This window comes from Meles meles, chromosome 19, assembly GCF_922984935.1.
Source record: "Meles meles chromosome 19, mMelMel3.1 paternal haplotype, whole genome shotgun sequence".
Taxonomy (NCBI): domain Eukaryota; kingdom Metazoa; phylum Chordata; class Mammalia; order Carnivora; family Mustelidae; genus Meles; species Meles meles.
Window position 1 is genome coordinate 43,154,467 of NC_060084.1, and position 25,389 is coordinate 43,179,855.

At 38.1% G+C, this 25,389-nt stretch overlaps 1 protein-coding gene across 3 annotated transcripts; it reads right to left on the reverse strand.

Annotated features, from left to right (window-relative positions):
- Window positions 1–2,138: 2,138 nt before the first annotated feature.
- On the reverse strand, window positions 2,139–25,359 carry ZNF567 (zinc finger protein 567). Of its 3 annotated transcripts, XM_045988686.1 has the most exons (7): window positions 25,224–25,359; window positions 24,628–24,685; window positions 23,534–23,867; window positions 21,323–21,396; window positions 8,706–8,832; window positions 8,362–8,448; window positions 2,139–4,632 (listed from the first exon to the last, which is right to left on the reverse strand). In XM_045988686.1, exons 4-7 carry the CDS (start codon window positions 21,329–21,331, stop codon window positions 2,912–2,914), a joined length of 1,944 nt encoding a protein of 647 aa, XP_045844642.1. In that variant the 5' UTR covers window positions 21,332–21,396; window positions 23,534–23,867; window positions 24,628–24,685; window positions 25,224–25,359; the 3' UTR covers window positions 2,139–2,911. The 3 variants fall into 3 exon arrangements, with proteins under 3 accessions (XP_045844642.1, XP_045844643.1, XP_045844641.1); XM_045988687.1 differs by lacking the exon at window positions 25,224–25,359 and having other exon boundaries at window positions 23,763–23,867; window positions 24,628–25,154; XM_045988685.1 differs by lacking the exon at window positions 25,224–25,359 and having other exon boundaries at window positions 24,628–25,154.
- Between the last annotated feature and the right edge of the window lie 30 nt (window positions 25,360–25,389).

Sequence of the window (25,389 nt, forward strand, 5' to 3'; positions counted from 1 at the left end):
CAAAATACTGTCCATTAGTACACAAGATTTTCTAGTACCTCATACACAAGACCTATTAAAACATGAATATTATGTACCATGTATAGCAATAAAATAAGTATATGCATATAATGCTCTACTGCAAACAAAACATGGCTATTTCAGGACATAATTAGTAAACCAAAAGGCAGGATAGCACATGTAGGAATGCTGGATAATTTCTATTTTTATGACAGCCATAGAAATGCATAGCAGAGAAGAAACAAATGAGTAGAATATCCAAGAGAAAGTGACTCCCACATTCCCAACATCTTTGGTTGGTTGAGGCTAGAAAAGATTCATATATACAGTACCTCCCCACTTACTATATACCCAAGAAATCCTCAGTTATATCCTCAGTTGTGAGTATAATTCTTTTGTTAATTGTTAGCATATAATTGTGTTTATTCACATACAAATTAGATTTATTCAAATGAAACTATTAGATTCTCATATTTATGGATATAGATCCTATTACTTACCTATTTTATTCTAGTATGTTCAAACTGCCCACATTAAAAACAAAACAAAACAAAAAAACCCAAAACCTTAAAAGATCCCAAATCCCTCCAAGTATAAATAGCTACTAGTAAAGGCTAAATTCTACAGTGTTCTGTCTGGCCAGGCAAGGCATTATATTTTCTATGATCCTTTCAAGTCTGAATTTGTATTATGTCTGATTTTCCTTATTACTCACTCTTTTTTTCTCTCAAATTATCTGCAAGCCTTGAACAAGCATGTTTTCATTTATTATCCACTGGCAACTGGTATCCCTTTCTGTAGACATCCTCAACTGGGGGACAGGGGAAGCTTATTTAGATTTTCACTGCATTTTATTATACACAGTAACAATGTATACAATAAATATATGTATATATTTTATATTTATATAATATATAGTATATATTAATAAATTATATTCATCTTAATTTATCTTAATTCCCTGATGCAGAATCAATACTGACTTCCTGCAGGACTTCCACATTCAGTGCAAGTATATTTTTTTTCAATATTGGTTGCTCTTCTCCTTTTATTATATTCAGATGGGTTTTCCCTTCTGTAAGCTCTATTATGTGTAATTAATCCTCCCTTTTTAAGGAAGGCGTTCTCACAGTCATTATATTATTTATTAATATATATATCAGGGGCCTTCAGTAACACTGTTCAAGGTGCTGTTGAATTTACCATTTTCACAGAAAGGATGCTATAGATGTTACTGTTTTAGCAGATTTCCAATTCTTAAACATCACAATCTCTCCAGTGATTTTTTTGAGAAAGATTTTATTTATTTGAGAGAGAGACAGCGAGAGCAACAGAGACCATAAGTGGGGAGGAGAGGGAGAACCAGGCTCCCTGCTGAGTAGGGAACCCAATGTGGGGTTCCATCCTAAGACCTTGGGATCATGACCTGAGCCAAAGGCAGATGCTTAACTGACCCACTCAGGTGCCCCTCCTGTAATTTTTGAGAATTTCAGATACACGCATTTCTTGAGATCAAGGTATAAAGGCTTACTTACATATCTATTTCATAGTTTGTCTATGTGACTTATTCTCCCAAATTCTACTCATCTATGTCACTTCTTAACTTCCCTTTCTCTGGTATGAATTCTTTGATGTTGAATAAGGTGTAAGTTATGGCTAAAAGTATCCCTATAATAATGACAACTAGAGGATTCCCTGCAATACGAATTCTCTGGTTTTGTGTAAGGTTTAAGCCACAGTTAAACAGTCTTTTTAAATTTATTACACTCATATATTCATGATTAACAGCCTTCTTACAATTACATTATATGGATTTTTATTTTTTATTTATTTTTTATTTATTTTTTTTTTTAAAGATTTTATTTATTTTATTTGACAGACAGAGATTACAAGTAGACAGAGAGGCTGGCAGAGAGAGAGAGGAGGAAGCAGGCTCCCTGCTGAGCAGAGAGCCCGATGCGGGGCTCGATCCCAGGACCCCAGGATCATGACCTGAGCTGAAGGCAGAGGCTTTAACCCACTGAGCCACCCAGGCGCCCCACATTATATGGATTTTTAAAAATAATTCTCTAGTTGGATGACTGCTAAATACTTTTCCACATTGGTTACAATCAGAGCTGTTACTCTCCCAATGAATCATCTCATAATAAGAAAGGTCTGAGATAATTTGGCAGTTATCTACCATAGCTGAAAAAACTTGCATACACCCTTGGTCTGAGTAATTCATCTTAATATAAGATTAACAGAAATATACACGCAAATGAATATTTATAGCATTTTAGCAGCATTTTTATTATAACACAAATTTATAAAAAATACAAATATCCATCAAAAGGATAAATAGTGGTATACTGTAAGATGGAAGAGTAAACAGAATGAAAATGAACACATTACTGCCACATGCAATAATCTATGAATCTTAAAAATGTTGAGTGAAACAAGACAAAAAAATTCATGATACACGATAAAAAAATACATAAAGTTTAAAGACATGCAAAGACTACTTCATGACATTATAAGCCAGGTACATGGTAATCTTTGGGGAAGTAACAACTGTTTTTTATTCCAGAGCATAAGGAGAAATGTATTTATTTTCCTTCTTTTATAGAAACTGACATTATGACCATTTTGCATCTTGGTCTTCATGTATTATGTAAGTACTTTTTAAAAAAATAAACTGAGTCAACAGAACTCGAAAACTTAAAAATTAGCTTCATTTCTGATAGAGTTTAATAACAAATGATCATATCCATTATATATGCTAGTAAACAGTAGTTATGTAGTTGGTACTTTAAGTTAACTATTATTACATTTGTGATTAAAATTAACTTTTTAAAATATTTTAGCATGCTGTTTTTTAAACTAAAGTTTTACAATAACTTGGGAAGGCTTTACAAAGAAGTCACATCATTTATTGCATTTCTATGTTTTCTCCCTTGTGAGTTCTCTGATGCACAATGAGGTTTCTCTTATAACTGAAGGACTTAGCACACTCATTACAAATATAGGGTTTTTCCCCTGTGTGAGTTCTCTGATGTACAATGAGATTTGTCTTCTGGCGGAAGCACTTCCCACATTCATTACATTTATATGGTTTCTCTCCTGTATGAGTTCTTTGATGGTGAATGAGATATGACTTCCTGCTAAAGGCCTTCCCACACTGAGGGCATTCATAAGATTTCTGTCCTGTATGTATTTTCTGATGTACAGTCAGAGTTGCTTTCTGGCGAAAGGACTTCCCACATTCATTACAAATATAGGGTTTCTCCCCTGTATGAATTCTCTGATGTAGATTCAGATTTGTCTTCTGACTGAAAGACTTCCCACATTCATTACATTCATATGGTTTCTCTCCAGTGTGAGTTCTGTGATGATCAATGAGGTATGACTTCATTCTAAAGGCCTTCCCACAGTGAGGACATTCATAGGATTTTTCCCCTGTATGTGTTCTCTGATGTGCCACAAGGGTTGTCTTCTGGCGGAAGGACTTCCCACACTCATTACAAATATAGGGTTTCTCCTCATTATGAGTCTTCTCATGAAGAGCGAGGGTTGTCTTCTGGGAGAAAGATTTTCCACATTCATTACATATATAGGGCTTTTCCCCTGTGTGAGTCCTCTGATGTACAGTAAGGTTTGCCTTCTGATGAAAGGACTTCCCACATTCTTTACAAATATAGGGTTTCTCTCCTGTATGAATTCTCTGATGTAAAGACAGTGTTGTCTTCTGGCGGAAGGACTTCCCACAGTCATTACACTCATACGGTTTCTCTCCTGTATGAGTTCTCTGATGACGAATGAGGTGTGACTTCAATCTGAAGGCATTTCTACACTGTGGACATTCATATGATTTCTCCCCTGTATGTGTTCTCTGATGATCAGTGAGGGCTGTCTTTAGGCGAAAAGATTTTCCACATTCATTACAAACAAAGGGTTTTTCTCCTGTGTGAGTTCTCTGATGATCAATGAGATAAGACTTCCTTCTAAATGAATTTCCACATTGATGACACTGATAGGGTTTTTCCTCTGTGTGAATTCCCTGATGCAGAATCAATACTGACTTCCTGCAAAAGGACTTCCCACATTCAGTGCAAGTATGTTTTTTTTCAATATTGGTTGCTCTTCTCCTTTTATTATATTCAGATGGGTTTTCCCTTCTGTAAGCTCTATTATGTGTAATTAATCCTCCCTTTTTAAGGAAGGCTTTCTCACAGTCATTATATCCAAATGACGGTGCTGGAGTTTCCACCTTATGGTACTGCATAAGTACTTCGTTATGACTAACAGCCCTGCCACGTTGATTATGGGATTTGACTCCAGGTTGAGCTGTCTCTGCTTTAGTATTAAGGAGTGATTTCCCATATCCATGATACTCACTAAGTCTTTTTCTTGCAGGACTTAGATTACTGATGATCAATTCTGAAACATTTTTAAAAATTTTTCCATGAGTGTCATATTCAGGAGGTAGATTTTTTGAATTAATAGGGTTTTTGCTTAAAGTAAATGTCTTTTCATATGCATTACTGTTTTCCTTAATCAGTTTTTTGTGGTTGATGAATACAACTGATCTAGAAAACTTATCTTGGTGTTCCTTGAATTTCACTAAAAAGTCTTCCTCTTCCCAATTTGCTTCTACAAAAGAATATAATTAATAACAATTTGCAAATCTTCACATTTTTGTTATGGAAAGATCTAGCATATGAGATCAAGAAAGACCCCATGACAAATTACTTTTGGAAAAAGACACAAAACCTAAATAAAAACTCTTGCCTCAGTGTGGAAAAAAAATTAAAAATTAAGCAATGTACATTAGTAAGTTTTGCATTAGTAAATTTTGCATGCACAATGTACACTAGTAACATTTTGCATAACTGAGTACAAAGTCCAATGCAGGGTTTGATCTCAGGACCTTGAGATCATAACCTGAGCCAAAATCAAGAGTCAGACTCTCAACCAACTGAGCCACCCAGGTGCCCCTAGAAAGATAATCTTATAGCTTAGGCTCTTATCCTCCATATAGCTGGGAATCATTTTCTCTTATAAGAGAAGAGCTGAGAAAATACTTCCAATAGGAACTATAAAACTGACTAGGGGTATATTTACTGGCATATTCATATTGCTATTTTCCTTTTAGGATGGTTTAATAACAAAAATCTCATGATCATCAATTATAACTATTCCTCTTTGTAGACTTATTTTTTTCAGGTTTAAAGAAAGACTGATGCAAGTCTTTCCCTGATATAGTAAATTATCTTAACTCCAGTTTTCCATATGGTAGACAAAATTAGATTGTTCACTCTCATTCTAAATAATTAACTTTAACCTTCATTTATTTTATAATTTTGTAGCTATATTTGACTTCTGTTACTTTGCAATCACCCACATTCAGTAGAACAATGTTAAACCTAGGTTTTTTTCTTCAGTCCATTACCCTCAACACCAACATACAAGGAACCTCTGTAAACAAGACTTTAAATCACCTAGATTCACTTTTTATATTCAAACACATTTTCAGAATTGTCCACGTATCTGCCAAATCTCACACATAACAACAGTAAGGTGTTGTATTTATTGCATTATAAGTATCTCACTTACTCTTTTTTTTTAAGATTTTATTATTTATTTGACAGAGATCACAAGCAGGCAGAGAGGCAGGAAGAGAGAAACAGAGAAGCAGGCTCCCTGCTGAGCAGAGAGCCCTATGTGGAACTTGATCCCAGGACCTGAACCGAAGGCAGAGGTTTTAACCCACTGAGCCACCCAGGCACCCCTCTCACTTACTCTTATCACATGCTTTGCTCATGTTCTTTTAATCAGATGGCTTGCCTTCCAATCTTATTTCTACTCATATTTAGATAATCTTCAAGAAAATGCTACCATTCAATTATATCAAAATTCCTTCACTTATTTCCCCCCACTACTTTAAGCACTATTTCTTTATAACCTGAAAATGGTTATGGTCTAGGAAAGTCGATTTTAACAAATCTTTTTACAAGCTTAATCAAGTCATAAATATTTTGTGAAAAATGCAGATTTTGATAGTAATCCTTTTTCATAGAAAAGAATACTTTATTGGTTATCTCCTTTAACTCTTCTGCGTGTACATTAACACTGTGTATCCTACCTATATAGGTAGTGCTTGGCAGAATTCAACCGTTTCAAACAGACTCTATACTGCGATGGCCTGAGCAGGTACATCTGAAAAGAGCTTACCAGTGTAAGCTTTCTGAATGGAGGAGAACATACCTCTTCTGTATAGCTCCACAGTTAATGAAGTATCTACTGAATACTTAACATGTTATATACTAGAGTAAGAAAGATTCAAACAGAGGATCTTATCCTCTTGAGGAAAGAATCCTTAAACATAAACCATTGTATACTCAGTTATCAAATTACATAACCATATCCAAAAGTTGTGGTTTAGTTAGTTGGTAGCATGGGAATTCAAAAGAGGATGTGGTGTAATTAAGAAACAGTGTATGGAGAAAAAAAAATCTCAGGACTTAAAAGATAGATAGTATATGAAAGGTAAAACAGAACACAATGAAAAGGACATCTTCACAAATCATAGATGTGTAGAGAACACTGAGGAGACTAGATCAAGTGGAAATTATCAAGTTTTTCACAAGGGAGAAAAATAAAGTTGAAAAGACAAACTGAAGGCTTATTTTAGTAGTCCTTGAATGAGAATTTCAATTTCATATAATAATAGGGAATAATAAAAGAGTTAAGACAAAATTATAGCAAAGCCAAGATGTAATTATTGTAGTCAAGACATGAAGTAAGGTAACATCATTTTATATGATATCAGTCAAAAATGAAAATATGGGGGGCGCCTGGGTGGCTCAGTGGGTTAAGCCACTGCCTTTGGCTCAGGTCATGATCTCAGGGTCCTGGGATCGAGTCCCGCATCGGGCTCTCTGCTTGGCAGAAAGCCTGCTTCCCCCTCTCTCTCTGTGCCTGCCTCTCTGCCTACTTGTGATCTCTGTCTGTCAAATAAATAAAAATCTTAAAAAAAAAAAAATGAAAATATGGGAAGATGTCTATCTCACAGGCTGATAAACATAATACAAATTGTGAAGAGATTCACAAGAGATGATGATAGAGACAGAAAAGCTGATATCAATGGTAGAAATAAAATAGTTTAGAAATAGATAATGAGAAAAAATTTAAAAGCTAGGAAAGTTCATGATTTTCATTTCAACATATTGTCACAAAACAGGTGACACATCAGAGTGCGGAACTCCTGAAGTACTACGGTGAGGGTGGGAGAAATGTGCTGAGTATCTCAGTGTTAAAGACATCTACATAAAGAGCTTTAGTCCTCACAATGGATGAGATTACTGTAATTTAAAGGCAGATCTCGAAGTCAAATTGGAGAAATAAGACTGAGAGTACTGTAAAAAAAAAATACATTTAAAAATATATGTATCAGTGACAATTATATGCCAGGTATTGTTCCAGGCAATATGGCTAGTAATGAAGAAAAGAGGCCAAGTTGGAAATAATCACTAAGGGAATCAGGATAAGAATAAGTTAATGTCTTACCCACACTAAGGGCTGACTTCAGGAATGATGATCAGCCATATAAAATGAACCACAGAAGTTTACTGGAAGAAATGGTAACTGTGGAATTATCAATCTGGGCCAAGGCAAATAAGTTTTAAAACCAACAGCTAGATTTGTGGTGAGAAGGGGAGCTTATTAGACTTAGCACAGAAAACAAATCTGAGGTAATAAAAAGGAAAAAAAAAAAAAAGGAAAGCAATGAGAAGAAAAACATTAGCCAAGAATATTCTGTTCTTTAAAAATAGATTTAAGGGGCACCTGGGTGGCTCAATTGTTAAGCATCTGCCTTCGGCTCAAGTCATGATCCTAGAGTCTTGGGATCAAGCCCCACATCAGGCTCCCAGCTCAGTGGGAAGCCTGCTTCTCCCTCTCCCACTTTCCTTGCTTGTGTTCCCTCTCTCGTTGTCTCTGTCAAATAAATAAAACCTTAAAAAAAAAAAAAAAAAAAAGATTTAAGAATGCCTAAAAGAAATATATACAATGGCAAGAAGATAAAGAACTGAGAAGGCTAGAAAAAGACACAAATCTCGAGAAAAGATCTATAGGAAGGCTTATAGTACATTTTGACTGAGTGGCAACTATCCTTGATAACATCAAGCAAACTAGTAAAGAATATTATATTGGGAAAGTGATATTTGAAAGTTTAAGTTTTGCAGGCATGATAATCATTTAAAAGGTTAGAAGCCTCTAAAAAGACAAAATATTCCCACCCACATGGTGCCACCCACCATGTGACCATTTTAAAATTTATTCTCCACTAGATTTCATCCACCTGAAGGGTGAGAAACTCACCTAAGCAGGTGTGACCTGTAAATGATGTCCATGGCTCTTCTCCTCGTTCCAACTTGAGGATCACATCAGGTTTGGTCATGTGACACCCTGATAAAGAAAAATTTGGATTAAGTTGCTTAGGCTTCAATGCACTTGAAAAATTATTACAGTACATTTTCAGTACTGCAAATTAAGACACTTCTTCATGTAAGAGAAAACTTAACATCTTGCTCTGGGTAAGTACACAGTTATCCTTTCTGTTAACAAATAATTCATCACCTCTTAAGCCTGAAATTCAACGCATAATTCAGGCCCTTTGAAAGGAAATGTATGCTACTGAAAGTTTCAAAGAGAGTTCTTCTTACCCACAGAGATGAGATGGCAATAGTTTTCCAACATCACATCCATGTACAGAGTCTTCTGAGCAGGATCTAGGTGCTGCCACTCCTCCCGAGTAAAGTCCACGGTCACATCTTTGAATGACACTGATGCCTGCAATGAATTGGAACTATGATCAGAGTAAGCTGACCAGATATTGTGGACTACTTTTGATCCTGCTCCTTTGGGGCATTCATATGAATATAAAGAAAGCCAATCATTTTTATTTTGTGATTTACATAGTAAGGTAAACAAAAGTTAAGGCAGACGTACCTGTTGCTGAATTTATTTAATAATTAATTCTCAAAATAGAAGTCACTTTGTACCCCAAAACTTCATTAGTTTACTGGAATGCCAAGACATATAAGGCATAATCCCTGCATAGCCTCAAAGCAAGGAACACATATCTTTAAGAAAGTATGTATAAACATAAATGCTAGGAAGTGTTATAGGTACTACAGGTACTACAACAAAAGAATATACAAGATGCTGTATATTACAAGGGGAGCACAACTTTCAAGGTAAAATTTTTTCCTGTCAAGATTATGTTATGCAGGAAGAATACTGTTTTAAAATGCATGGGAACAACTTCTGGCATCCAAAACTAATACAATGAATTGGTTAAGAAAACGATCCCTCAGATAAGAATTATTTATAATTAACACAACATGTATATCTGACAGAATTTGGAGCTGGCAGATAAGTGGGAGATTTAGAAATAAATTCATTCTTTCTTCCTTCCTTTTTCACCCTCCCTCCCTCCCTTTCTTTCTTTTTTAAAGTAGGCTCCATACCCAGTGTTGAGCCCAACACAGGACTTGGTATGACTGTGAGATAAACACCTGAGCTGAGATCAAGGGATGCTTGACCAATTGAGTCACCTAGGAACTCCTGGAAATAAATTTTTTTTTTCTTTTAAGATTTTATTTATTTATTCGACAGAGAGACAGATCACAAGTAAGCAGAGAGGCAGGCAGAGAGAGAGGGGTAAGCAGGCTCCCTGCTGAGCAGAGAGCCCAATGTGGGGCTCAATTTCAGGACCCTGAGACATGACCTGAGCGGAAGGCAGAGGCTTAACCCACTGAGCCACCCAAGCGCCCCTGGAAATAAATTCTTGAAGTGAGAGAACTACAGAAATGAGAACCAAAATGAGAGTATAAACACTTCGAGAACTCGAGGTTGGTAGTTAAACTAAGCAATTGTTGGGGAAGTCACAGAGGACTTAGCAAAAAGATGCCAGAAAAGCGTTCTGAAAAAATATAAGTACATTTGCACCTAGTGAGATTCTGAGATATCTCCATTTTTGATTAAAAGCATTACAGGGGCGCCTGGGTGGCTCAGTGGATTAAGCCGCTGCCTTCGGCTCAGGTCATGATCTCAGGGTCCTGGGATCGAGCCCCGCGTCGGGCTCTCTGCTCTGCAGGGAGCCTGCTTTCTCCTCTCTCTCTGCCTGCCTCTCTGCCTACTTGTGATCTCTCTCTCTGTCAAATGAATAAATAAAATCTTTAAAAAAAAAAAAAAAAAAAAAGCATTACATAACCTGCTCATAGCTCAAGCAAAAGAAAACTGAAGCCTTACAGGATGGAGGTGTTCGAAGTTGCAGCTCACAAAGCAGCAGGAAATGAGGGGTAAAAAACACTGGAAGAAAGAGACCTACAGAAAGTAAACCTAAAATATAAGTATAAATACCAATTCCTTAATAAGAGTTAAGATACATGAACACGAAGAGAACCTACCTCCCCTCCCCTTAGGGGCCTAGGGTCCAAAGCAGTTGGTAGAAGCTTAAAGAACTGAGCTGATCTATCAGCTGCTTTACACTTGTGGGTAGGGGCAGAGTTTAAAGTTCGATTTTGCTAGAACAAAAACAATTTTTGTTCTAAAAAAAAACCAATAATCCTCAGGGAAAAAAAATAACAGAGTCAGATTACTGTATTATTCATGATATCCAGGTTTCTAGAAAAATACTAAACATTCAAAAAAACAAACAGAAAAACAAAATAAGAGGAAGGGGAATATGACCCATGATCAGAAAAAGCCAGTCAGAAAAACTAAAATCCCCAATGGGCCCCTATGTTGGATTTTGCAAAAAAACCAAAACAAAACAAAACACTTCAAGGCAGCTATTCTTAATGTGTTCAACATAACGAAAAACCTGGGCATGGAAATAGCCCAAGGAAATAACTAAAAGGTCAATACATGCATGAAAATGAACTATTAAAATGTATTTGAATGACACAAAATATAACATATATACAAACATATGAATAAAAAACAAGTTGGGGCACGTGAGTGCTCAAGTCAGTTAAGTATGTGACTTGATTTCAGCTCAGGTAATGATCTCAGGGTCGTGGGATTAAGCCCTATGTCAGGCTCCATGCTCAGTGGGGATTCAGCTTGAGATTCTCTCTTTCCCTCTTCCCCTCCCCTTGCCTCCCCTAAATTAAATGAATAAATCAATCTTAAAAAACAACAAAAAAACCACAAAACCTCATCCCCAAATAGGAAGAACCTGAAATGCACATTAGTAAGTGTAAGAAGCCAATCAGAAAAGGCTGTATGAGGGGCACCTGAGTGACTCAGTGCGTTAAGCTTGGTCATCTCAGCGTCCTGGGATCAAGCCCTGAACCAGGCTCTCTGCTCAGCGGGGAGCCTGTTCCCCATCCCCCACCCCCCATGCCTGCCTACTTGTGATCTTTCTTTGTCAAATAAATAAATAAAATCTTTTAAAAAAATTATTAAAAAAAAAGAAAAGGCTGTATGATTCCAACTATGATAGTCTGGAAATGCAAAACTATGGAGACAATTAAGAAAAAAAAATAGAGGGACGCCTGTTGGCTCAGTTGGTTGAGCTGCTGCCTTCGGCTCGGGTCATGATCCCAGCATCCTAGGATCGAGTCCCACATCGGGCTCCTTGCTTGGCAGGGAGCCTGCTTCTCCCTCTGCCTCTGCCTGCCACTCCGTCTGCCTGTGCTCGCTTGCTCTCTCTCCCTCTCTCTCTCTGACAAATAAATAAATAAAATCTTAAAAAAAAAATAGAGGCAGGCATAAGTGAGTATAGCACAGAGGATTTTTAGAACAGTGAAACTATTCTATATAATACTATAATGGTGGATATATCATTGTATATTTGTTAAAACCCACTGGATATGGATATATAAGACCAAGAGTGAATCTTTTTTTTTTTTTAAAAGATTTTATTTGTTTATTTGACAGACAGAGATCACAAGTAGGCAGAGAGAGAGAGGGGGAAGCAGGCTCCCCGCCGAGCAGAGTCCGATGCAGGACTCGACCCCAGGACCCTGAGATCATGACCAGAGCCGAAGGCAGAGGCTCAACCCACTGAGTCACCCAGGCGCCCAAGACCAAGAATGAATCTTAATGTAAACCGTAGACCTAGGGAAATAATGATGTGTTAATGTAGATTCACTGTAATGAATATATCACTGTAGAGCAAAATGTTGATAATGAGGAAACTATTCATGTGTGGGGACAGGGGATAAATGGAAATTCTGTACTTTTTGGAAAAAAAAAAAAAAAAGATTTTATTTTTAAGTAATCTTATACCCAATCTGAGGCTTGAACCCACAATCCCAGATTAAGAGTCACATGCTCCATGGACTGAGCCAGCTAGGCACCCTGTAACTCTATACTTTCTATACAATTTTGCCATGAACCTAAAACTGCCTTAAAATATAGACTATATTGATTAAAAAAACAGGTTAGTAAAGACCCTTGCAGATTGAAAGTGAGGGGACAGAGAACCATTTATCATGCTAATGGACATCAAGAGAAAGCTGGAGTAGCCATACTTTTTTCAGGCAAACCAGATTTTTAAAAAAATCTTTAAGATTTTATTTATTTGATAGGAAGAGAGAGATCACAAGTAATCAGAGTGGCAGGCAGAGGGAGAGGGAGAAGCAGGCTCCCCACTGATCAGAGAGTCTGATGTGGGTTCGATCCCAGGACCTTGGGGTCATGACCCAAGCTGAAGGCAGATGCTCAGCTGACTGAGCCAGCTAGATTTTAAACCAAAGACTGTAATAAGATATGAAGAAGGGCATTATATCATAATAAAGGGGTCTATTCAACAAGAAAATCTAACAAGTGTAAATATTTATGCTCCCAACTTAAGACTACCCAAATATACAAATCAATTAATAACAAACATAAAGAAGTTTATTGATAAAAATACAATAACTTACAGCAATGGAGAGATCATCTAAGCAGAAAATCAACAAGGAAACAATGGCTTTGAATGACACACTGGACCAGAGGGACTTAACACATATATTCAGAACGCTTCATCCTAATGCAGCAGAATACACATTTTTTTCCAGTGCACATAGAACATTCTCCAGAAAAGATCACATACTGGGTCACAAAACAGGCCTCAACAAGTATAAAACAACTGTGATCATACCATACATATTTTCTGATGACAACACTATGAAACTTGAAGTCAACCACAAGAAAAAATTTGGAAAGACCATAAATACATGGAGGTTAAAGAGTATCCTACTAAAGAATGAGTGGGTTAACCAGAAAATTAAAGAAGAAATAAAAAAAAAATACATGAAAGCAAATGAAAGTGAAAACACAATAGTCCAAAATCTGTGGGATGAAGCAAAAATGGTCTTAAAAGGAAAGTACAGGGGCACCTGGGTGGCTCAGTGGGTTATGCCTCTGCCTTCAGCTCAGGTCATGATCTCAGGGTCCTGGGATTGAGCCCCGCATCGGGCTCTCTGCTCAGCTTGGAGCCTGCTTTCCCCCGCTCTCTCTGCCTGCCCTCTGCCGACTTGTGATCTCTCTCTGTCAAATAAATAAATAAAATCTTAAAAAAAAAAAAAAAAAGGAAAGTACAGAACAATACAGGCCTACCTCAAGAAATAAAACTCTCAAATACACAACCAACCTTATACCTAAAGGAGCTAGAAAAGTAACAGGAAAGAAAGCCTAAAGTCAGCAGAAGAAGGGAAATAATGAAGATTAGAGCAGAAATAAATGAGAGAAAAAAGAAAAAAAAACCCAGGAGATCAGATGAATCAGACTAAGCACTGGGTCTTTGAAAGAATTAATAAAATTAATAACCCCCAGCCAGACTTACCAAAAAGAGAAAGGACCCAAATCAATAAAATCACAAATGAAAAAGGAGAGATCACAACCAACACAACCAACAGAAATACAAATGATTATAAGAGAACATTATTAAAAATCATATGCCGGGCGCCTGGGTGGCTCAGTGGGTTGGGCCACTGCCTTCGGCTCAGGTCATGATCTCAGGGTCCTGGGATCGAGTCCCGCGTCGGGCTCTCTGCTCAGCAGGGAGCCTGCTTCCCTCTCTCTCTCTCTGCCTGCCTCTCTGTCTACTTGTGATCTCTCTCTGTCAAATAAATAAAAAAAAAATCTTTAAAAAAAAAAAAAAAAAAATCATATGCCAACAAACAAGGCAATCTGGAAGGAATGCATAAATTCCTGAAATATACAAACTACCAAAACAGTAACAGGAATAGAAAACTTGAAGAGACCCATAACCAACAAAGAAACAGAATCAGTAATCAAAAATCTCTTAACAAACAGAAGTCCAGGGCCTGAAGGCTTCCCAGGAGAATTCTACCAAACATCTAAAAAAGAGTTAATACCTATTTTTCTCAAACTGTTCCAAAAAAAATAGAAATGGAGGGGCGCCTGGGTGGCTCAGTGGTTTAAGCTGCTGCCTTCGGCTCAGGTCATGATCTCAGGGTCCTGGGATCGAGTCCCGTATCGGGCTCTCTGCTTGGCAGGGAGCCTGCTTCCCTCTCACTCTCTCTGCCTGCCTCTCTGCCTACTTGTGATCTCTCTCTGTCAAATAAATAAATAAAATCTTTAAAAAAAAAAAAAAAAAAGAAACGGAAGGAAAACTCCCCAACACATTCTACAAGGCCAGCATTACCCTGATTCAGAAACCAAAGCTCATACCAAAAAGGATAATTATAGGCCAGTATCACAGATGAACATGAATGTAAAAATTTTCAACAAGATACTAACAAATGGAATCCAACAGTACTTTAAAACAATTATTCACCATGATCAAGTGGGATTTATTCCTGGGCTGCAAGGGTGGTTCAGTACTGCATTATCAATCAACATGGCTCCACATTAATGAAAGAAATGATAAGAAACATACAATCTTGGGGCACCTGGGTGGCTCAGTGGGTTAAGCCTTTGCCCTCAGCTCAGGTCATGATCTCAGGGTCCTGGGATTGAGCCAGGCATGGGGCTCTCTACTCAGCAGGGAGCCTGCTTCCCCGCCCCTCTCTGCCTACTTGTGATCTTTCTGTCAAATAAATAAAATCTTAAAAACAAACAAACAAACAAACACACAATCCTGTCAATAGATGCAGAAAAAGCATTTGACAAAATACAGTATACATTCTTGATAAAAACCCTCAACAAAGTAGGGATAGATGGAACATACCTCAACATCATAAAGGCCATATACGAAAGACATACAGTAAATAACATCCTCAACGGGGAAAAAAACGAAAGCCCTTTCCCAGATGGTCAGGAACAAGACAATGATGTCCACTCTCACAACTGTTATTTAACATAGTACTGGAAATTTTAACCTCAGCAATCAGACAACAAAAAGAAATAAAAGGCACCCAAATTAACAAGGAAGAAGTCAAACTTTCACTTTTTTTTTTTTTTAAGATTTATTTGTCAGAGAGAGAGAGGAGCAAGAGCGAGCACAGGCAGAGGCAGAGGGAGAAGCAGGCTCCCTGCCATGCAAGGATCCCGATGTGGGACTCGATCCCAGGACACTGGGATCATGACTGGAGCCGAAGGCAGCTGCTTCACCAACTGAGCCACCCAGGTGTCCCAAACTTTCACTATTCACAAACGTGGTATTCTATGTAGAAAACTTGAAAGACTCCACCAAAAAATTGCTAGAATACAGGATTTCAGCAAAGTTGCAGTTTACAAAATCAACATAAAGATATCTGTTGCATTTCTATACAGCAATAATGATGCAGAAGAGAAATCAAGGAATCAAATCCCATTTACAGTTGTACCAGGAATCATAACTTATCTAGGAATAAACCTAACCAGAGTAAAAGATCTGTACTCTGAAAACTATAGAACACTTATGTCTTGGGGCACTTGGGTGGCTCAGATGGTTAAGCATCTGCCTTTGGCTCAGGTCATGATTTCTGGGTCCAGGGATTAAGTCCCATGTTGGGCTCCCTGCTCAGTGGGGAGTCTGCTTCTCCCTCTCCTGCTCCTTCCCCACACTTGTGCATGCTCTCTCTCTCTTAAATAAATAAATAAAATCTTTAAAAAAAAAAGACTATCAAAACATAATTAGTATAAACAAATTGTGATTTATTCATATACTTGAGTACTACTTAGGCCCAGGTCGGACTCTGTACTCAGCACTGAGTCGGCCTGTTGCTCTCCCTCTGCTCCTCCCCCTGCTCGTGCACATTCTCTAAGAAATAAATAAAATCTTAAAAAAAAAAAAAGCACTATAAATATGAAAACATAGGAAGGTTAAAGTAAAAAGGATGGAGGGGCACTTGGGGAGCTTAGTTGGTTGAGGGTTGAACTCTTGGTTTTGGCTCAGATCATGATCTCAAGGTTCTTGAATTGAGCCCCCATTAGGCTCCATGCTCAGTGGAGAGTCTGCTTGAGGATTCCCTCCCTCTCCCTCTGCCCTTCTCCCTGCTCACACTCTCTGAAATAAATAAATCTTTTTTTTTAAAAAAGGATGGAAAACATGTACACTGTGTAACTACTAATCATAAGAAAGCCAAATGGATATAGTATCAAATATATATTTCAGAACAAAGACTATTAGGGATTAAATAAGGCATTTCATAATAACAGTGTGGGTCAATTCATGAGAGAATATAACTATTGTAAATGTGAACGCACCTAAAAACAGAACTTCAAAATATGTTAAGTAAAAACTGGTAGAATAGAAAAGGAAAAGTAGACAAAACCAAAATTATAACTGAAGATTTCAACTTTTTCTCTCAGTCATTGCTATAACAGACTGGAAATCAATAAAGATACAGAAGTCTTTACCATCACAATCAACCAATTTGACCTGGATTATTTAGAGAATACCTTACCTAATAACACCAGAATAAACATTCTATATACATGCACACAGCACAGTCATCTACTTAAACTATAATCTGTGCCACAATAAAAGTCTCCATAAATTTAAGACTGAAATCAGAGTATGTTCCCTAACTGAAAAGAATAAAAGTAGAAATCAATAATAGAAAGCTATCTGGAAAATCCCCAAGATTTGGAAATTAAGTACATTTCTTCTAAACAATCAATAGGCTGAAAAAGAAATCACAGGGGAAATTAGAAAATATTTTCAATGAATCAAAATAAAAATACATGTTCAAATTTTTTTGTGCTTAGAGGGAAATTTATAGCAGTAAATCCTTGTTAGAAAAAAAGTAAGGTCTCATAAGCTTCCATCTGCAAAACTGAACACGAATTAATTAAACCCAAAGTACTGGGTGGGGGGGGGGGAAGGAAACAAAAAAGATAAGAACTAAAGAAAGAAGAAACAGAAAAACAATGGAATAAATCAATGAAACCAAAAGCCTGTGCTTTGAAACAACCGATGAAATTGATAAACCTCAGTCAACTGACCAAGGAAAAGAATAAGACACAAATTACCAGTAACATAAATGAAAGAGGGCCATTGCTATAGACTGCACAGACATCAAAAGGATAAAAAGTATATTTTGGACAACTCTGTGTCAATAAATTTGATAAATTCCTTGAAAAATACAAACTACAGAAGCTCATGGAAGGGAAAAAACCCAATAACCTGAATATCCCTAATTCTACTAAGGAAATTGAGCTGCTAGTTAAACAACTTCCCACAAAAAAATCTCCAGGCTAAAATGGCTTTACTGGTGAATTCTAACAAACATTTTAAGAAGAAATAATACCAATTTACACAAATTCTTTCAGAAAATAAGAGGAGAGAATACTTTCCTATTTATAAGAATTACCCTGATACTGGAGTGCCTGAGTGGCTGAGTCATTTGAGCGGCTGTCTCTTGGTTTTGGCTCAGGTCATGACATAGGGTCTGAGATTGAGCCCTGTGTCCAGCTCAGTGGGGAGTTTACTTGAGATTCTCTCTTTCCCGAGATTCTCTCTTTCCCTTGTCCTCTGCCCCTCACCCACTCGCATGCATGCACACTTCTCTCTCTCTCAATAAATAAATCTTTTAAAAAAAGAATTACCCAGGAGCTCCTGGGTGGCTCAGTGGGTTAAAGCCTCTGCCTTAGGTTCACATCATGATCCCAGGGTTCTGGGATCAAGCCCTGCATCGGGCTCTCTGCTCGGCAGGGAGCCTGCTTCCCTTCCTCTCTCTCTGCCTGCTTGTGATCTCTGTCTATCAAATAAATAAATAAAATCTTAAAAAAAAAATTACCCTGATACCAAAACTAAACAAAGGTATTACAAGAAAAATTAGACCAAATTCTTCTGACTCATAAACAAGACTTCTTAACAATGTGTTAGCAAATTCATTAGGCAGTATATAAAAAAATACATCATGACAAAGTGGCATTTATCCTAGGGCTACTAAGTTGCCTGAACACTTCAAAATCAATATAATTCACTGTGTTAATAGAAAAAAAGAGAAAAGTCATATGAGGGGGACTAAACCATAGATTCAGAAAAAATTCTGAAAAAATTCAACACCCTCTCATTATAAAAACTGTCAGCAAACTAATAAATCTATGTTAAAACCTACAGCTAATATCATACTTAATAATGAAACACTGAATACAAGGTAAAAATGTCTGTTCTCACCACCTTTATTCAACATTGTACTGAAGGGTCTAGGCAATGTAGTAAATGAAGATTGAAAAGCAAGAGAGAAAACAGTTATTATTCACATATGACATGACTGTCTATGTAGAAAATCCTAAAGAATATACAAAAAAATTACTAGAATAAGTGACCTTAGAAAGATTGTAGATCATTATACAAAAATAAATTGCGGGGCACCTGGGTGGCTCAGTGGGTTAAGGCTTCTGCCTTCGGCTCAGGTCATGATCCCAGGGTCCTGGGATGGAGCCCTGCATCGGGCTCTCTGCTCAGCGGGGGAGCCTGCTTCCCCCTCTCTCTCTCTGCCTGCCTCTCTGCCTACTTGTGATCTCTGTCAAATAAATAAAAAATTTTTAAAAAAATCTTAAAAAAAAAAAGAAGAATTGCATTTTTACATATTAGTGGTAAACAGAATTTGAAATAAAAATGAGTAACATTGGGGTGCCTGGGTGCCTCAGTGGGTTAAAGCCTCTGCCTTCGGCTCAGGTCATGGTCCTAGGGTCCTGGGATCGAGTCCCATCAGGCTCTCTGCTCAGTGGGGAGCCTGCTTCCTCCTCTTTCTCTGCCTACTTGTGATCTATGTCTGTCAAATAAATAAATAAAATTTTTTTAAAAATGAGTAACATTTACAGTAACATTAAAAAAAAATACCCAGGGATCGATGTATCAAAACATGAGCAAGAAGATAAACACAAAACAACAAAGCATTACTGAGAGAATTTAAAGATCTAAACAAAAGGAGATGTACATCATATTCATGAATTGGAAAATATTATTATTATTATTATTTAAGATTTTATTTATTTATTTGACAGACAGAGATCACAAGTAGGCAGAGAGAGGAAGGGAAGCAGGCTCCCCACTGAGCAGAGAGCCCGATGTGGGGTTTGATCCCAGGACCCTGGGATCATGAACTGAGGTGAAGGCAGAGGCTTTAACCCACTGAGCCACACAGGCACCCTGGAAAATTATATTATTATTAATGATGACTGTTCTTGAATTTAAACTGTGAATAAGCATTTTAACATTTTTCACCCTAATGGGCTGTCTTTACACATTCTTCTACTGTGCTTTAGATCTGAGGCTATAAAAAGTATAAGAGAACAATTGTTGATTAATGTTGTAAGTACAGAGTTTCTGTTTAGGATGATGAAAACCTTCCTGAAATACATAGTGGTGCTGGTTACATAACACTGTTAATGTCCCTAATGGGACTAAACTATAAACTTAACAATGGCTAAAATGGTGAAATTTTATATTAAGTCTATTTTAACACACACACACACAAACAGGAATGCATAGAAACACAAAGATCCATTGTGAGTACTGGGTGAACAAAGGTGTTAAATAGAAAAGGAGTAAAGGTGTTGAATGGGTAAACAAGTGAACACGGTATGCAAGAGGCACTCAAAATAAAGATATCAGCGGAGATAAAGGAACTGGGTTATAAGGAATAAGATTCACCACTAAATTGTGCAGTGGAAGAGAGACATTTACTTAACTCAAGCTAACTGTATTAGTAGGTGGGTATGGGACTGGGGCCAAAAGCAGACTGAAAACAAAACAAGAAAGAACAGGATGGGCAGGAGATGAGATAAATCTTGGCCAGATGCCTGAAGTTATCTGTGGAACATGCAGGTGGTGATATTTAGCTGGAAACTGGATATGCTTTTGACAGAGTTTTAGGTTTAAAATTATGTGAGCATCATTAGAATAGTGGTTGACTGTGAATAGAAACAGGAGGCTGTAAAGAGAAGAGAACCGATAAAGAATCTGGGGAACACTAGTATTTAAGAGGTCCAGACACAAAGATGAATTTTAACTCTTTTTTAAGATTTTATTTATTTATTTATTTATTTATTTATTTATTTATTTAGAGAGCATGTGCACGTAAGCGGAGGGGTGGGAGGGTGAGCACGAAGGGAGAGGGGGAGAGAGAGAATCCCAAGCGGACCGGGACAAGGGACTCAATCCCATAACCCCAAAACCATGATCTGAGCCAAAACCAAAAGTCAGACACTTAACCAACTGAGCTACCCAAGTGCCCCTAAAGATGAATTTTCTGAAAGAACTGAGACAGTAACATCTTTGAAACCAAGAACAGAATATTTCAAGAATTATACTTGTAATTCAATATGGTGATCTAAACATATACATTTATTTCTCCTGCATCCAAATATAAAATTATAAGAAATTTAAATTATAAGAAATTTAAACATAGCAACACCATTAGCATAATGGGGGAGTGTTACTAGCAGGCCAGGTTTTTAGGAACTCTTAGCAGTTATAAGCAAAACTGAAGGATCAAACAGGAGAAAAGGAAGATTCTCAGTTTTGTACAATCTGCCCAGCACCGCTCGATTCTCAAAGCCTCAAAACAAGACTCCTTGCCACTTACTAATAGTAATCTATCAATTCTATCTCCATCTTGACTGTTTTCATCTAAGTAAGACAAACTCATGCAGTAATATGTTCTCGTTTGAGAAAATGGATTTTTGTCCCAGCTTTGCTTCTGGGAGAGAGAGGACTGAGAAAGATGTTCAAGGATATACCCACTTGATGTGTGAACACTGATTAAAATTAGAAGGAGCATTTATGGAAGGAAAAGTCTTATCTGGCCAATACAGGAAGTAATGGGGACCGCTTCTCTATAGAAGATAGGCAGGAGGATTTAGTGCAGAAAGGGAAATGCTCAAATATCCATTAAAAAAAAAAAAGACGATTTTGGAAAGGAGAGAGAAACCATCACCTCACCTGAGCCATGGTTTTGAGATCTGCAAGATGTGACCAGTCTTCCTTTGGGTTCCTCTTTGGAAAAGAGGCAGTTCCTATGAAGGCAAAAGCCAAGATGAAAAGAAGCCACATGACACTATACATGCCTTACAGCTCTCATATGCCTTAGGACTCAAATGAATTTGCCTCCATTTCCCTTGCTTCGGCCCTTGACTGCTGTGCACATTCCACAAAATTAATGGGGGGAGAATGAGATAAGACAGATCTTATTTTATCCCCAAATCCAGAGATAGAGGCCTTTAGGCAACAGATTAGATTTCAGGCAAGTTCCCCTCCTTTTTAGCATCATCTTTTCTCTCCTAGCAGCCTGCCTCCAAGCTGCTTTCTGTAAGGCTCTACCATTTTTACTATCACCAGCAATACGTGAGAATACCTGTCACTCTACACCCTGACAAATGCTAATACAAACTTATTGATGCTTGCCTATCTAATAGATGGAAATTGTGGTTCTAGGTTTTATTTTTATTATGACAGAAAATAAGCTTTTCGTAAGTATAAAACCTTAGTTTCTCATGTGAATGGTCTCTTTCATTCTTTCATTTCTCTATCATATTTTTATTTTCTAGATTGGTTATTACATCTTTTTAAAAGGAAGGAAATACTGTGTTTTTAAAAAGTATTTTTATTTATTTGATAGAGCACAAGGAGGGGGAGCAGTAGGGGCACCTGGGTGGCTCAGTGAGTTAAAGCCTCTGCCTTGGGCTCAGGTCATGATCCCAGGATCCTGGGATAGAGCCCGCATCGGGCTCTCTGCGCCACGGGGACCCTGCTTCCACCTCTCTCTCTCTGCCTGCCTCTCTGCCTACTTGATCTCTGCCTGTCAAATAAATAAATAAAAATCTTAAAAAAAAAGGGGGGGGAGCACCAGGCAGAGAGAGGGGGAGAAGTAGGCTCCCTGAGGGAGCCCAATGTGCGGCTCGATCCCAGGATGATGCTTAACCAACTGAACCCAGGTGCCCCAGAAAAACTGCATTCACTTAAAGTACTTTTTTATAGTTTCTCAATTGACTTTGTGTTTTTTCTATGCAAAAATAACTTGTAACAGATTATTGACCATCTGGTTTAGTACTGTCAGGTGTTCAATAACATGCTTCCTCCCTTCATCAAAACTGCCATCAAATACTTTATTTCCTTTATATATTTGAATAGATCTGCATTTTACATTTAGTTTCACTGACCTGTTTACTTAATTATCTAGATGACTCTGCAGTTACTAAATTTTTAAAACATATTTTAGTATCAGGTTAGGGCTATTTCCCCCTTTATCATTTTCTTTCAGAATTTTTGGCTTTTCATATTCTCCCAAGAATTTTATTTATTTTTAAAAAGATTTTATTTATTTATTTGTCAGAGAGCGAAAGCACACGCAGGCAGAAGCAGAAAGAGAAGCAGCCTCCCTGTTGAGCAAAGAGCCCGATGCGGTACTTGATCCCAGGACCCTGGGATCATGACCCGAGCCAAAGGCAGCCGCTTAACTGCCTGAGCCACCCTGGCATCCCTTTCGTAAGAATTTTATAAAGTGCAAAAATTTTACTGACATTTTAATGGAACTGCATGATGTTAAGGGAGTTTTTACACTTTATCACTTTATGTCTTCCTATTCTTTTATTCAAGTCTGACTTTTTGAGTCCCTTCGGAACATTAATTCTTTTTTCACAGATTACAAAATCCTTTGTATCTCATATTTTTGACGGCCACTGATCATTTTCCATAGTTTTCTGATACATACGTATACATATATATATAAGCACACATATAAAGCCTATTGATTTGTCAGTATTTTTTCCAACAAACCTCTGAGTTTTCTAATTGTTGTCATTGTTAACAGCATGGTAACTTAGAAATTTTTCTCTCAGTCTCAGCAGATTTCCCAAAGATGGTGAGCAAAACAAGCTTCTAAGTGTCTCTCATTCTAAAATAAAATCTTGTAAAAAATGTATGGTCTTGCTACAGTTAATTTAACCCCGACTTCAAGAGGCTGGAGAGGCTGAAAGAAGGAAATGTCTAGGAGAGTAAAAGTTATTTTTAGGGCATAGTTTTCCAGGGGAAGAAAACAAGAGGCTCCTCAGAAGCTGATGCCACTGAAAACCAAAGTGGTGAGAGAATTTGGGGGGAAATGTACATATTTCCAGGATCTGAGAGGGCAAAGTGCCTGAGAGAGTTAATTCTCACCTGAGCTCTAGATGGGCAACCCATGGATGGGGACTGCCTGGACTGGCTTGGATCCTCTTGTCCAAGAGGACTCACCGGAGAGACAAGACCCACCAGAGCAGGTGGACTACTGCATGCCCAGAGGAAACACTGAGGAGACAGCTGGAGAAGTGGCTGTACCCATGAGAAGGGAAGTGTATCTGGAAGTTCCCAGCAGTGGATTCTCTCAGAAGGTTAAGAGCTGACTTACACTAAATTATAATGGTACCAATCATGTTAGCCTCTTCTTGTCCCTGACTTCTGACTTGTTTCCTGTTTTCCAGCTCCCAATCCATTCCAGCTAGAGACTACCCACCTAGAGGGGGTAAAGAAGAGACAAAATAGAGGTTGAGGAATTAAAGAAGAAACTAACTGATCATGTACTCTTTTCCCTGGCAGGCTTCCAGCAGTAGGGAATTTTTACTTTTAAAACAAGTTCAAAGTATTGATTTCTATAGTGAACATCTTATTTAAATAGCTATCAAAAGATGAGACTAATCTTACATTTTAATGTTCAACAGATTCAGTCTTCAGAATGACTGAAATTATTGAATTTGTCTAGGAATGCATCCAGCAGTAGGGGAATAAAGAGATTCATCCAAATAGAAACTCTGAGTGGCAATTATGGGAGAAATTTTTTATGTGTGTACTCCCAAATGGTATACTCATTTGAACATACAAGTATTAGTCAGTATGCGGTTTCCCAGTATACAATCCTACCATCTCTAAATTATTTTTATTTTACTTCTTTTTCTCCATTAAAAAAAAAACGCTATTTCAATTGTCTAACTGCCACAGGGTCAAATTTTACAAGCGTATAAAAAGGCCAATATTCAGATAATCTAAACATATTTAACTGGTCATGCATCCAGTTTCTCAAGCGCTCCATCTCAGTCACACAATAGACAATATTCACTAGTTGCCGCGGACTGTGCACACAAAACACTTTAAAAATGAGGCAAAGACACAATTATATCACCCACGAACAATCATGATCCCATAGACACACGTCATGCATAATCTCACAGAGCCCCTAACAGACTTCTACACAAAGTAACACAATTTTACTCACTTACCCCTTACTGTCGTCTCTCCGAAGTCACATGCAGTCTCAAACACAAATCGACTCGTAACCTATTTGAAAAATTAGACACACACCGAGACCTTATCACTTTCACAACCGGTTCCACAACGTCACACGGAGTAACACATGCTCAAACCACACAAGGAAAGCCACAAAAAGATACACGAACTGAATGCCCTTGTGTGCCAGGCCGCACTGCGAGACTTGGGGTTTCCTCGTGGGGGAAAAAAACCCAAAATTCCTGCCCTCCCCAACCTCACACCAGCCCCGGGCTTCCAGTTTCCTCTTCAGCGCTGTCCATCCTGGACTACCAGTTGCCTCTAGGGCGCTCCCCGGCCCAGGCTCCCTATTCCCTCCCTCCCTCCGTGTTCCTCGGCCTTGGATTCTGGTTCCTTCTGCTTAGTTCTCGCTTCCCTCCTCGCTCTATGCAGGGTCCAGACTCTCGCCTTCCTCCCCGGCCTTCTTGGCCCAGGTTCCCTCTTCCTTCCTCGCTTTTCCCAGCCCAGGTTCCCGCCTCCCTCCTCGGCATTCCCCCCGGGTCCCGCCATCACCCGCCTTCTCCGCCTCCGTAGGACCCACCAGCCTCACCTTCGACCACTGGTCAGCTGTCTGCGCTTGCGTACTCCCGCGCGGGATGTACCTCCCAAGAGTCTCCGCGGCTCGGTCTTTGAGGCGAAGCCGGTTCCGCGCGCGTGCGCGCCTTCTCGACATACGGGCTTTTCCGACCTTGAACTACATCTCCCACAGCCCCTTT